This window comes from Cherax quadricarinatus, unplaced genomic scaffold (genome assembly GCF_038502225.1).
Source record: "Cherax quadricarinatus isolate ZL_2023a unplaced genomic scaffold, ASM3850222v1 Contig581, whole genome shotgun sequence".
Lineage (NCBI taxonomy): Eukaryota > Metazoa > Arthropoda > Malacostraca > Decapoda > Parastacidae > Cherax > Cherax quadricarinatus.
Window position 1 is genome coordinate 1 of NW_027195607.1, and position 15000 is coordinate 15000.

The 15000-nt window shown below is 42.7% G+C and overlaps 1 protein-coding gene across 1 annotated transcript in view; it reads left to right on the forward strand.

Annotated features, from left to right (window-relative positions):
• The first annotated feature begins 12304 nt into the window (after positions 1-12304).
• Positions 12305-15000, forward strand: part of LOC128704826 (medium-chain acyl-CoA ligase ACSF2, mitochondrial) — a 92252-nt gene continuing 89556 nt past the window's right edge. Inside the window, exon 1 of the mRNA XM_070080540.1 lies at positions 12305-12414. Within this exon, the coding sequence (XP_069936641.1) occupies positions 12317-12414 (98 nt within the window). The 5' untranslated portion in view covers positions 12305-12316. The remainder of the gene's footprint in view (positions 12415-15000) is intronic.

Here is a 15000-nt window from a genome sequence, read left to right on the forward strand (position 1 = left end):
CGATTCCAGTAGTAGACTCACATTCGTCGGGTAGCACCGAGAATGCGTTGGAGGTTTCCACGGGAGTTTCCACAGCAGTCTCTTTCTTCTTCATCGTTTCTGGCTTTCCATTCGTCTTCTTGATCGTCAACTTCATCGTCCCCTGCTGTCCAGCCACTGACCACGATCCCTTCTTGACCTGAGGACTCGAAACAGGAGGACTACTACGAATCCTCTTGTTTTCCTCGGTCAATCGCCGTATCTCCATCTTCGCTGCCTTCAATTCTTCCTTAAGTTGCTGGTAAAGTTGCTCGATGGAGGGCATCTTGGTTCAGTCCACGGGAGCAAACAAGACACTTCTTCACAGAGTTAAGTACAGGACAGCACTCAAAGTACAGGTCACCACTCAAGAGCACACGAACAGGTCTTCACAGAGCTAAGTACACGTCACCACTCAAAGTACACGTGGAGAATCCTACTTCCTTACTGCCTTACTAAAATCTAAGTAAACAATATCAAATTCTTTATCGTGGTCAACAGCCTCAAAAGCTTTACTGAAGAAAGTTAATAAATTAGTTAGACAAGACCGGCCTCTTGTGAATCCATGCTGAGTATCATTAATCAAGCTATGCTTATCGAGATGGCTTCTTATAATCTCAGCTATAATTGACTCTAGCAACTTGCCTACAATTGAGGTCAGGCTTATTGGGCGGTAATTTGACGGTAACGACTTGTCCCCTGTTTTAAAAATAGGAATTACATTAGCCATCTTCCACATATCAGACACTACACCTGTTTGAAGAGATAAATTAAAAATATTAGTTAATGGTTCACAGACTTCCATTTTGCATTCCTTAAGAACCCTTGAAAAAAACCTCATCAGGACCCGGTGACTTATTTTGCTTCAGTCGGTCTATCTGCTTCACAACCATTTCACTAGTGACTGTGATGTTACATAATTTATCTTCTGATCCACTATAAAAATTAATTACCGGAATATTATTAGTGTCTTCCTGTGTAAAAACCGAGAGAAAATAATTATTTAAAATCGAGCACATTTCATTCTCTTTGTCAGTAAGATGCCCATAGTTATTTTTAAGGGGACCTATCTTATCTCTGACTTTTGTTCTATAGACCTGGAAAAAACTTTTTGGGTTAGTTTTAGAATCCCTAGCAACTTTAATTTCATAGTCCCTTTTAGCTTTTCTTATCCCCTTTTTAATGTCCCTCTTAATGTCAATATACTGATTCATAAGATGACCCTCGCCTCTTTTGATACGCCTATAAATTCCTTTCTTATGCCCTAGTAGATATTTCAGCCTATTATTCATCCATTTAGGGTCATTTCTATTTGATCTAATTTCCTTATAAGGGATAAACGTTCTTTGAGCAGCATGTATTGTGTTCAGAAAACTGTCATATTGATAGCTCTCTTCGTTACCCCAGTCAACAGATGATAAGTGTTCTCTAAGCCCATCGTAATCTGCTAAGCGAAAATCTGGGACTGTTACTGAGTTATCCCATAGAAGAGGTCCCAGTTGTCAATGAATGTTACCGCATTTTCCTTACAGTATTTGTCTAGCCAGCAATTGACACCAATTGCTCTGGACAACCATTCATTTCCAACTCCTCTCCTTGGCAAAATGCCACATATGACAGGTTTCCCACCCTTCCTCCTAATTATCTCTATTGCTGACCTATACCTGCTAATCAGGTCCTCACTCCTACGTCTGCCAACATCGTTGCCTCCAGCACTGAGACAGATAATAGGATTGCTCCCATTACCTCTCATGATGTCATCCAGACGGCTAACAATATCCTTCATCCCAGCCCCAGGAAAACACACTCTCTGCCTCCTACTCCTATCCTTCAAACAGAATGCCCTATCTATGTACCTAATCTGGCTATCCCCAACAACAACAATGTTTTTACCTTCCTTGGCGTCGTCCGTAGTGATGCTCCGAGTAGTCGACTCACATTCGCCAGGTAGCATTACACCACTTGTAGAATTCGTCATGACGTTCTCGATGGTCTTCGTTGGGGTTTCTAGGGATGTCTCACTCACGTCTGCCAATGCTTCCTTGGTGCTCGTTGTGGCATTCCCAGTAGAACACTCACATTCGTCAGGTAGCACCGAGAATGAGTTGGAAGTTTCCACGGCAGTCTTCTGGTTTCTCGTTGTTTCTGCCTCTCCAACCGTTTTCTTAATCTTCAACTTGGTTCCATGTTGCCCGGCCACTGACCAAGCACCCCTCTTAACCTGGGGACTCAAAACAGGAGGATTACTACGAATCCTCTTGTTCTCCTCCGTTAATCGCCGTATCTCCAGTTTAGCAACTCTGAGCTCTTCTCTCAGCTGCTGGTAAAGCTGCTCAAGAGAGGGCATCCTGGTTCAGATTCACAGAGAGCACACAAACAGGTCTTCACAGAGCTAAGTACACGTCACCACAGCTAAGTACACGTCACCACTGGGAAGACTGTTCCACGCATCTACAACTCTGTTAGAAAACCAGTACTTACCTATGTCCTTTCTAAATCTAAATTTATCCAACTTAAATCCATTATTCCTGGTTCTTACCTGGTTCGACACCCTCAGTACTTTATTAATGTCTCCCTTGTTTATGCCCGTCATCCACTTATACACTTCAATGATATCTTCCCTCATTCTATGCCTCTCCAGAGAGTGGAGATTTAAGGCTTTAAGTCTATCTTCATACGGGAGGTTCCTTACACAGTAAATCATTTTAATCATTCTTCTCTGCATGTTCTCTAATGAGTCTATGTCCATCCTGTAGTAAGGGGACCAAAACTGAGCAGCATAATCTAAATGAGGCCTCACTAGTGATGTATAGAGCTGTAAAATAACTTTTGGACTTCTGTTACTTATACTTCTTGAGATAAATCCAAGTAATCTGTTGGCCTTGTTGTGCACACTAAGGCACTGCTGTCTTGGCTTTAGATTTCTGCTTACCATGACTCCCAAGTCTTTTTCACATTCTGTATGACCAAGCTCTACTTCACCTAGATTATAGCTTCTCCTTCTTCTCCTTCCTTTCTGTTGGGCTCCTCATTCAGTAGGGATGTAACTGCTTAAGATGCCATGTCTCCTCTGGGCAATAGCCCTGTAACTCGCTTCAGTCTATTTATTTTATATTCTAGGATGCGTATCCTCAACTTACGACTCCCATTTCTTCTTCTCTGCCTCCATCATCTTCTCCATTTTCACAGAAAGCTCACCTGGTGTGCTCTCCCACTCTTGCTCCATCCTTTTACATTGCTCTTCCATTCATTCTTCCTTACCAGAAGCATCTTCCTCTGATCCCCTGAGCCTTCGACTTCCCCTCTGAGCCACCATTTTCTTTAATGGGTTGGGTATTGTAATGTGTGTGTGCTGTTTGTGTGTGTGTGTGTGTGTGTGTGTGTGTGTGTGTGTGTGTGTGCTAGTTACAATTTTGTCCTATGCACATATTGATTAGACACATGGCCTGTTGTATTTGCGAGCATATATGTGTGTGTTAGTTACCATTTTGTCCTAGGCACATGTCTGTTAGACATTAAGCCTGTTGTATATGCATGCATATGTACTCAATTGCACTTACCTAATTGTGGTTGCAGGGGTCGAAACTCAGCTCCTGGCCTCTTCACCGAGTGCTACTAGGTCCTCTCTCTCCCTGCTCCATGAGCTTAATCATACCTCATCGTAAAGCTATGTATGGTTCCTGCCTCCACTACATCACTTGCTAGGCTATTCCACATCCTGACAACTCTATGACTGAAGAAGTACTTCCTAACATCCCTTTGACTCATCTGGGTCTTCAGCTTCCAACTGTGACCCCTTGTTTCTCTGTCCCTTCTCTGAAACATCCTGTCTCTGTCCACCTTGTCTATTCCATGCAGTATTTTGTATGTCGTTATCATGTCTTCCCTAACCCTCCTGTCCTCCAGTGTCGTCAGGCCAATTTCCCTTAACCTTTCTTCATAGGACATTCCCCTTAGCTCTGGAACTAACCCTGTAGCAAACATTTGCACTTTCTCTAATTTCTTGATGTGCTTGATCAAGTGTGGGTTCCACACAGGTGCTGCATACTCCAGTTTGGGCCTGACATACACGGTGTACAGTGTCCTGAACGATTCCTTACTAAGGTATCGGAACCCTGTTTTCAGGTTTGCCAGGCGCCCATATGCTGCAGCAGTTATCTGGTTGATGTGTGCTCCCGAAGACGTGCTCGGTGTTATACTCACCCCAAGATCTTTCTCCTTGAGCGAGGTATGCAGTCTTTAGCCACCTAGCCTATACTCCTTCTGCGGTCTTCTGTGCTGTTCCCCAATCTTCATGACTTTGCATTGGGCGGGGTTAAATTCGAGAACCGAGTTGCTGGAACAAGTGTCCAGTCTGTCCAGGTCTCTTTGAAGTCCTGCCTGATCCTCATCTGACTTAATTCTCCTCATTAACTTCACATCATCTGTAAACAGGGACACTTCCATTATGTCATTCAAGTATACCAAAAATAGCACTGGTCCTAGGACCGACACCTGTGGGACCCCGCTCGTCACAGGTGCCCACTGTGATACCTCATCATGTACCATGACTCGTTGTTACCTTCCTGTCAGGTATTCTCTGATCCATTGCAGTACCCTTCCTGTTATATGCGCTTAATCCTCTAGCTTCTGCACTAGTCTCTTGTGAGGAACTGTGTCAAAGGCCTTCTTGCAGTCCAAGACGACGCAATCAACCCACCCCTCTCTCTCGTGTCTTACTTCTGTTACTTTGTCACAAAACTCCAGAAGGTTTGTGACATAAATCCGTGCTGGTTGGCGTTTATACTCTTGTTCCGTTCAGGTGCTCTGCCACTATCATCCTGATAATCTCCATGACTTTGCATACTATACACGTCAGTGACACTGGTCTATAGTTTAGTGCCTCTTTTCTGTCTCTTTTTTTAAAAATGGGAATTACATTTGCCATCTTCCATACCTCAGGTAGTTGCCCAGTTTCAAGGGATGTGTTGAAGATTGTGGTTAGTGGTACACACAGTATATCTGCTCCCTCGCTAAGGACCCACGGGGAGATGTCCGGTCCCATGGCTTTGAGATATCAATATCCCTTACCTTCTTCACCTCCTCCTCAATTGTATGTATGTCATCCAACACTTGTTGGTATATTCCTTGCTGGTGTCCCCCTCTGTTCTGTCCTCCCAGAGTTCTTCCTGTCTCCACTGTAAATACTTCCTTAAATCTCATGCTGAGCTGCTCACATACCTCTTGATTGTTTCTTGTGAGTTCCCTACCTTCTTTCCTCAGCCTGATCACCTGGTCTTTGACTGTTGCCTTCCTCCTAATGTGGCTATACAGCAATTTCGGGACAGACTTGATTTTCGATACTATGTCGTTTTCATCCTGTCGCTGGGCCTCCCTCCTTACCTGTGCATACTCGTTTTTGGCTCTTCGACTAATCTCTTTATTTTCCTAGGTCCTTTGCTTCCTGTACCTTTTCCATTCTCTGGTACAGTTAGTTTTTGCCTCCCTACACCTTCAGGTAAACCAAGGACTCACTTTGGTCTCCCCATTATTTCTATTGCCCTTGGGAACAAACCTTTCCTCTGCCTCCTTGCATTTTGTTGTTACATATTCCATCATCTCGTTTACTGACTTTCCTACCAGTTCTCTGCCCCACTGAACCTCCTGCAGGAAGTTCCTCGTACCTGTGTAGTCCCTCCTTTTATAGTTTGATTTTTCCTGTTACCCTCTCCACTTGTAACTCTACTATACTTTCAAAACTCAGAATCATGTGATCGCTAGCTCCAAGGGGACTCTCGTAAGTGATGTCCTCAATGTCTGAACTGCTCAGGGTGAACACAAGGTCCAGTCTTGCTGGTTCATCCTCCCTTCTCTCTCTGGTAGTGTCCCTGATATGTTGATGCATGAGGTTTTCCAGCACCACATCCTTCATCTCGGCTCTCCATGTTTTCGGACCCTCATGTGGCTCCAGGTTTTCCCAATCGATCTCCCTGTGGTTGAAATCGCCATAACCAGCAACTTTACTCTGATCGAGTGAGCTCTTCTTGCCACCTCAACCAATGTGTCCACCATCACTCTTTTGTTTTCTTCGTACTCCTCTCTTGGCTTCCTGCAGTTCTATTGTGGGTTATACATCACTCCAATGACTACTTTATGATCCCCAGATTGAATTGTACCTACTATGTAGTCCGTTTCTCCAGTCTCGTCCATGCCATCCATTTCCACAAATTAACGTCGGTTTTTAATGAGCAGTGCAACACCTCCTCCCCCTCTGCTCCTTCTATCTTTCCTCAGGATCTGATATCCCAGTGGGAAGATTGCATCTGTCATTCTCTCAGTGAGTTTCGTTTCTTTGACTGCTATGATGTCTGGGGATTTGTCACTGATTCTTTAGTGCCATTCCTCATACTTATTCGTTATTCCGTCCGCATTCGTGTACCAAACCTTCAGCTTCTTTTCTATCACTGTGGTCCTGGGAGAATATTTGGGTTGGGGAGTGGGAGCCCCGGTGGGGGCCTATGGGGGGTTGTGGTGTGGGTGGGATTTGTGATGAGGGGGGTGGGGTCAGAATGCCCATAGGGAGCAGCTGTAGGGGTGAGGTTTGTGATGTGGGGTTGATGGTAGAGGGAACAGTGTATGGGTTTTGGTTTAGATTGCTCAGTTGTGTTGAAGTTGTCGTGGTTGGAGTCCTTCTGAGGGAGTTTCTGGGGGGGGGGGTGTTTTCCCTTCCTCCAGGGTTTGGGTCCTTCTCATCTTCATCATTGCCTCTCATTCCTCCTTGAGTCTTTGTACCCTTTCTTTCAGTATCGCCCTTTCATCTTGTGTTCTGTCGCGATCGAGGTACACTCTCCGGTACTCCAGTTTGCCCCTCAGTCGTGCTCTCTCTTGCAGGATCCTGGTTCAAGCTAATTCTTCCTTGAAAATTACTTTGACAGGCCGTTTCCTTCCACTCGCAAACCACTCAATTCTCATTAAAAAGTTGTCACCTGGGTCATGTCGCCGTCACCTATTGTTTTCATGATGTGTATGTGTGTGTGTGTGTGTGTGTGTGTGTGTGTGTGTGTGTGTGTGTGTGTGCATACTCATGCATTTGTGGTTGCAGGGGTCGATTCATAGCTCTTGGCCCCACCTCTTCACTGACTGCAACTAGGTCCTCTCTCTTACTGCTCCATGAGCTTCATCAAACCTCGTCTTAACACTGTGTGTGGTTCCTACCTCCACTAAGTTACTTTCTAGGCTGTTCCACTTTCTGACAACTCTCTGACTTAAGAAATACTTCCTAACATCCCTTTGATTCATCGGAGTCTTCAACTTCCAATTGTGTCCCAATTGTGTCCCCTTGTTTCTATGTCCCAAATCTGGAACATCCTGTCTTTATCCACCTTGTCAATTCTTCGCAGTATTTTATTCGTCATTATCATGTCCCCCCTAACCCTCCTGTCCTCCACTGTCGTCAGGCCGATTTTTCCTAACCTTTCATCATAGGCAATACTCTTAGGTCTGGGACTAGTCTCGTTGCAAACTTTTGCAAGTTAATTTCTTGACATGCTTCAGGAGGTGTGTGTGTGTGTGTGTGTGTGTGTGTGTGTGTGTGTGTGTGTGTGTGTGTATGGGGGGTTTGTGTGAGTGTGAGTGTGGCTTCTGTTTATTTAAGCTGCTAGCGGATAGAAGGCTGTGTGTGCATTTGTGCGAACATACATGTGTGTGCATGTGTGTGTGTTTGAGTCACTTCATAAGTACACACTGTCTTCGTGTGTTTAAATCACTCTCTCAGTCCTAAAAACCTCTTTGTCCTGTTCCTACCCTTATTTGGCAGCTATGTTACTGTATGTTTGTTTACTGTCAGTTTTGTCTGACCTAAGCACCTTTGTGTGCACTTACTATTGTGTGTGTCAGCCTACATGTGGTAACCAAAACTTTCCTACTGAGCTTTTTGTCCTTTAATAAATGTTAAGTGCTCTATGTATGATATTCAGCTCTCCAGAGAATGGATTGTAACCCCCAACTACCAGTGATGCAGGGCCAAATGCTAATCATTCAATATGCAATCACAAAAAGGTGATTTGTACATGATGTCTGGTAGAGGTGTCGTCTGGGATCCTGGCTCAGTTGCGGTTGCACAATGATTCTTGTATTAACATCACTTCTGGCGCCCTAGTTCTCCTTCAGTTTCTTCGTGTCTATAAATATTCTATTCACATTAACTGTGTTTCAATTACCACTCTAGGTTTGCACTATAGTATCAGGTGAATAATTTAAACTTTTATTATCCACACCAGGAGGCCTGGTCACAGACCGGGCCGCGGGGGCGTTGACCCCCGAAACTCTCTCCAGGTAAACTTCAGGAAAACTCCAGTTCTGAGAACACTGGATATTTTCCCTTTGATTTTCTCTTTTCTTTCCCCTCGCTTTGTAACTGTTATATCATTTCTTAACTGATCTATCACTATTCCCCTCACTTTATGATTGTCTTATTATTCACTATGGCATCTATCCTTATCCCTTATCACACTGGCTTGGGTCACACTTAGTCTTTTTCAATTTACAGTCACTGGCTTCAGGCAACACCTACACCCGACACTTTGCCTCCAGCATCTCTCTCCTGGCACTGATTAAGCTTTCAATTTTTTTTATAAATTGTAGTCCTCACCTCACTTTTCCGATTTAGTATAGCTTGTAATTCACTACTCGGGTTGTTCACTGACACTGACAACATAATGTCACTGACACTGACAACATAATGTCACTGACACTGACAACATAATGTGGGCCAAAAACCACTAAAGATTCACGAGCACTTTATGATGCTGTTACACCCGGCGATGTGTGTACTCACCTAGTTGTGGTTGCATGGGTCGACGCACAGCTTCTGGCCCCGCCTCTTCACTGATTGCCATTATGTCACTCTTCCTGCTCCATGAGCTTTATCAAACCTCTTCTTAAAGCTATGTAAGACTCTTGCCTCCACTACATCACTTCCCAGGCTATTCTACTTCCTGACAATTCAGTGACTGAAGAAATATTTATCAACATCTCTGTGACTCATCTGAGTCTTCAACTACTAATTGTGACCATTTGTTGCTGTGTCCCATCTCTGGAACATCCTGTCTCTGCGCACCTCGTCAATTCCTCTCAGTATTTTATATGTCGTTATCATATCCAATCTATCTCTCCTGTCCTCCACTGTCATCAGGTCGATTTCCCTAAACCTCTCCTTGTAGGACATGCCCCTTAGCTTTGGGACTAATCTTGTTGCAAACCTTTGCACTTTTTTTTAATTTCTTTACTTGCTTGCTTAGGTGTGGGTTCCAAACTGGTGCTGCATACTTCAATACAGGCTTGACATACACGGTGTACAAGGTCCTGACCGATTTCTGGCTGAGATGTCGGAATGACAGTCTTAGATTTGCTAGGCGCCCATATGCTACAGCAGTTATTTGGTTGCTGTGCACCTCAGATGTGCCCAGTATAATACTCATCCAAAGATCCTTTTCCTTGAGTGAGGTTTGTAGTCTCTGGCCCCCTAGACTGTACTCCGTCTGAGGTCTTCTTTGCCATTCCCCAAACTTCATAACTTTACACTTGGTAGGGTTGAACTCCACGAGCCAATTTTTGGACCAGGCCTGGAGCCTCTCCATATCCCTTTGTATTTCTGCCTGGTTCTACTCTGATTGAATTCTTCTCATCAACTTCACATCATCTTCAAACAAGGACAACTCTGAGTCTATTTCTTCCTTCATGTCGTTACATTTACCAGAAACAGCATCGGTCCTAGTACTAACACCTGTGGAATCCCGCTAGTCACAGGCACCCACTCTGACACCTCATCACGTACCATGACTCGCCGTTCCATTGCAGTGCCTTCCCTGTTATACCTGCCTGGTCCTCCAACTTATGCACTAATCTCTTGTGTGGAACTCTGTCAAAAGCCTTCTTACAGTCCAAGAAAATGCAGTCTACCGACCCCTCTCTCTCATGTCTTATTGTTGTCACCCTGTCATAGAACTCCAGTAGGTACGTGACAGAGTATTTCCAATCCTTGAAACCATACTGGTTGTTAAACCATTCCACGGGTGGGGTTAGAACCCGCGATCAGAGAGTCTTAAAACTCCAGACCTTCGCGTTAGCCACTGGGCCAGCTGGCCACAATAAAATTCATCCAACTACGTATATATATTTCTACACCATAGGAAGGTTAGCATAGGCACCACTGTGACCCCAAATGCAAGTTTTTAAAGACGAATCTCCCGCTAGCACGGCCGTGACGAACTCTAGCTAAAGTCCCCTAAAATCTGTCAACATGACTCACAAAACTGCATTTGTGGTCACAGTGGTGCTTATGCTAACCTTCTTATGGTGTAGAAATATACCTAGTTGGATGAATCTTATTGAAGTTAGCTGGTCCAGTAGCTAACGTGACGGTCTGGAGTTTAAAGACTCTCTGATCGTGAGTTCTAACCGCACCCGTGGTATGGTTTGTTTACAATCGTGTCATTACGATTTCGTTAATCATGCTGGTTGTTGTTGATAAGCTCATTCTTTTCCTGATAATCTACTCCATGACTTTGCATACTATTCATGTCAGTGACACTGGTCTGTACTTGAATGCTTCGTGTCTGTCTCCTTTTAAAAAATTGGGACTACGTTTGCTGTCTTCCATACCTCAGGTGGTCAGTCTCTTTCGATAGATGTGTTGAAGATTGTTGTTAATGGCACACATAGCGCCTCTGCTCCCTCTTTTAAGACCCATGGAGAGATGTTATCCGGCCCCATCGCCCCATCGGCTTGCTTAGTAGCCTCTTCACTTCTTCCTCGGTTGTACGTATTGTGTCAAACACTTGATGGTGTACCCCACCCCATTCCGGACACCCTTCTGTCTCCTCTGTGAACACTTCTTTGAATTTCATATTGAGCTCCTCACACACTTCTCGGTCGTTTCATGTGATCTCCCGTCCTTCCTTCCTTAGCCTGATTACCTGGTTCTTCACTGTTGTTGTCCTCCTGATGTGGCTGTACAACAACTTCGGGTCAGATTTGGCTTTCGCTCCTATGTCATTTTCATATTGTTGTTGGGTCTCCCTTCTCACATATGCATATTCATTTTTGACTCTACGACTGCTCTCCTTATTCTCCTGGGCTCTATGCCTTCTATACTTCTAGCATTCTCTAGCACATTTGCTTTTGAGCTCTCTACACCTTTGAGTGAACTTAAGGCTCATCCTGGCTGTCTCGTTATTTCTGTTGCCTTTGTGTGTGTGTGTGTATGTGTACTCACCTAGTTGTACTCACCTAGTTGAGGTTGCAGGGGTCGAGTCCTAGCTCCTGGCTCCGCCTCTTCACTGGTCGCTACTAGGTCACTCTCCCTGAACCGTGAGCTTTATCATACTTCTGCTTAAAGCTATGTATGGATCCTGCCTCCACTACATCGCTTGCCAAACTATTCCACTTCCTGACTATTCTGTGGCTGAAGAAATACTTCCTAACATCCCTGTGATTCATCTGTGCGTGTGTGTGTGTGTGTGTGTGTGTGTGTGTGTGTGTGTGTGTGTGATGCCCCGTGGCCTAGTGGCAAAAGCTCTCGCTTCACATGGTAAAGGTCCGGGCTCGATTCCCGGTAAAGGGGTGTAAACATTGGACATGTTTCCGTACATAGGTTATCTATGTCCACCCATCAGTAAAATGGGTACCTGGGTGTTAGTCGACGGGCGTGGGTCGCATCCTGGGACAAAACTGACCTCATTTGTCCGAAATGCTCAGCATAACAAGCAACTTTCTATATAGTAGTATGTCAGTGATGTCAGCTATGGTCTGTATACCTTGTACATGTACTGGTAGTAAATAAAGATATTATTATTATTATTATTATTATTATTATTATTATTATTATTATTATTATTATTATTATTATTTATGTACGCGTGCTTGTGTGCACGTGTACGTGCGTTCGAGTGTACTCACTAATTGTGGTTGCAGGTGTCAATACTCAGCTCCTGGTCCCGCCTGTGTGTGGGTATGTGTGCGCGGTTGTGTATATATTTATTTTAAGTTTGTAGTGTAGGGGGTAGGAATGCTTCGGTTAAAAATGTTAACTGTGATATCAACACACTTCATGAAAGACAATGATTGTATGAATAAAAGTGAGTGTTCTTATTTTAGTCAACGTACCTTGATGAGAGACAACCCGACTTCTAGTTAGTATTATATTAATTTTAACTAATTTCTAGCCAGTTTATACCCGAGGTTTTACCACTAGAGGCATCTGGCAGCACTGGAGGGGTTGGCCTTGGGTTAGTCTGACAAAAGCACCGTGAGTGTGAGTATGTCGCTCTCTACAGTGATGAGACCTTGGCTTCTCAGAAAACTCTTTACTGATCTTGGACAAAAATGGCTTTCTTCACCACTGAAATCATTTAAAAGGTAAAAAAAATAATTATTTGGTTCCTTACACACACACAGAGTGGGCACCTGTAACTTGCGGGCTTCCACAGGAGTCAGTCTTAGGACCGGTGCTGTTTCTGGTATATGTGAACATGACGGAAGGAGTAGACTCCGAAGTGTCCCTGTTTGCAGATAATGTGAAGCTGATGAGAAGAATTCAATCGGATAAGGACCACGCAGAATTACAAAGGGATCTGGAGAGGCTGCAGCCATGGTCCAGCAACTGGCTCCTGGAGTTCAACTCCACCAAATGCAAAGTCATGAAGATTGGGGAAGGGCAAAGAAGACCGCATACGGAGTACACACTAGGGGGCCAGAGACATCAAACCTCATTCAAGGAAAACAATCTTGGGATGAGTATAACACCAGGCACATTTTCGGAGACTCACAGCAACCAAATAACTGCTGCTGCATATGGGCGCCCATTTCTCAGACCAAGACATTAATTTGTTCAAATCGTCCTGGAGTTCATTGATATCCTCCTCATTCCGACATCTTAATAAGGACTCATTCAAGACACTGTACACTGTGTACGTTAGGCCCATATTGGGGTATGCAGCACCAGTTTAGAACCCGCACCTAGCCAAGCATGTAAGGAAGCTAGAGAAAGTGCAAAGATTTGCAACAAGATTAGTCCCGGAGCTAAGGGTTATGTCCTACGAGGAAAGATTAAGGGAGATTGACCTGACGACACTGAAGAACAGGAGAGATAGAGGGGATAGGATAACTTACAAAATACTGAGAGGAATCGACAATGTGGACAGACAGGATGTTCCAGAAACGGGACACAGCAACAAGGAGGCACAGATGGAAGCTGAAGTCTCAGATGAATCACAGGGACTTTAGGAAGTATTTCTTCAATTACAGAGTTGTCAGGAAGTGGAACAGTCAGGGAAGTGATGTACTGGAGGCAGGATCCATACATAGCTTTAAGAAGAGGTATGATCAGGAAGAGTGACCCAATAGCGGCCAGTGAAGAGGCGGGGCCAGGAGCTATGACTCGACCCCCTGCAACCACAACTAGGTGAGTACACACACACACACACACACACACACACACACACACACATATATATATATATATATATATATATATATATATATATATATATATATATATATATATATATATATATATATATATATATATATATATATGTCGTGCCGAATAGGCAGAACTTGCGATCTTGGCTTAAATAGCAACGTTCATCTTGCCATATAGGACAAGTGAAAAATTGTGAATGCAATAATTTCGCCAAAATCATTCTGTACCTAACGAAAAAAAATATATTTCACTGTTTGTTTAGTATTATATTATTGTAAACGTATTTAAAATATATTTAGTTGGGTTAGGCTAAAATAAATTTTTCTTGTTATAATAAGATTAGGTAAGTTTTCTAAGATTCTTTTGGTGCAAAATTAAAATTTTTTACATTAACATTAATGAAAAAAATATATCTTTAAACGTATAAGAGAAAATTTCAGAAAGGACTTAATTTAAAATGAGTTGTTGCTAATTGACCAGTTTTACATATTCGGCACGACATATATATATATATATATATATATATATATATATATATATATATATATATATATATATATATGTAGGATGGGGTCCACCTCTGATGCAAATTGTGGGACCCACAGCCTCGGAGAAGTGGATAAAAAGGCATCAAGGAAGAATATTTGGATTCCTTCCTGAAGCCATTTGAATATTCCACTTCCCTACCACCCCATCTTTTCATTTTTTTTTTTACCAGTAGGTATATTTTATTAGAATATAGCATTAGAATCTTGTCCAGTTCTAATGCTATATTTATGTTGTTTTAATCTTATTTCGAGACTTTTACCAGTTTGACCGTAATAAACTTTATCGCAAATTTTACAAGGAATCTTATAGACACATCCATCAGCATTTTGGGGGGAATTCTTTATCAAAAGTTTTTTTACTGTATCAAGATTTTTAAATACAACTTTGATATTAAAAGTCATAAGAGAAGGCATATCAACCAAGTTTTCATGGTAAGGGAGAACCAACATATTTTTAGTTGAATAAGGCTGGTTGTCCCTTTTTGGATTGTAAAAAGTATTTGTAGCAATTTTAAAAGATTTATCAATTACGTTTCTTGGGTATTTCAGATCATTAACTATTTCATAAATTTTGGATATTTCTTCATCTATGAACTCAGGACTACAAATACGTAAAACTCTCAAAAACATTGATGAGAAAACAGACAGTTTAACTCTATCTTGATGTGAAGAATAATAGCGGACATAGGAACAGTTATTTGTAGGTTTTCCTTTAAAATTGCTAGAAATAACTTGTACAATCCAAAAAGGGACAACCAGCCTTATTCAACCAAGAATATGTTGGTTCTCCCTTACCATGAAAACTTGGTTGATATGCCTTCTCTTCTTAAGACTTTTAATATTAAAGTTGTATTTAAAAATCTTGATACAGTGAAAAAACTTTTGATAAAGAATTGCCCCCAAAATGCTGATGGATGTGTCTATAAGATTCCTTGTAAAATTTGCGATAAAGTTTATTACGGTCAAACTGAT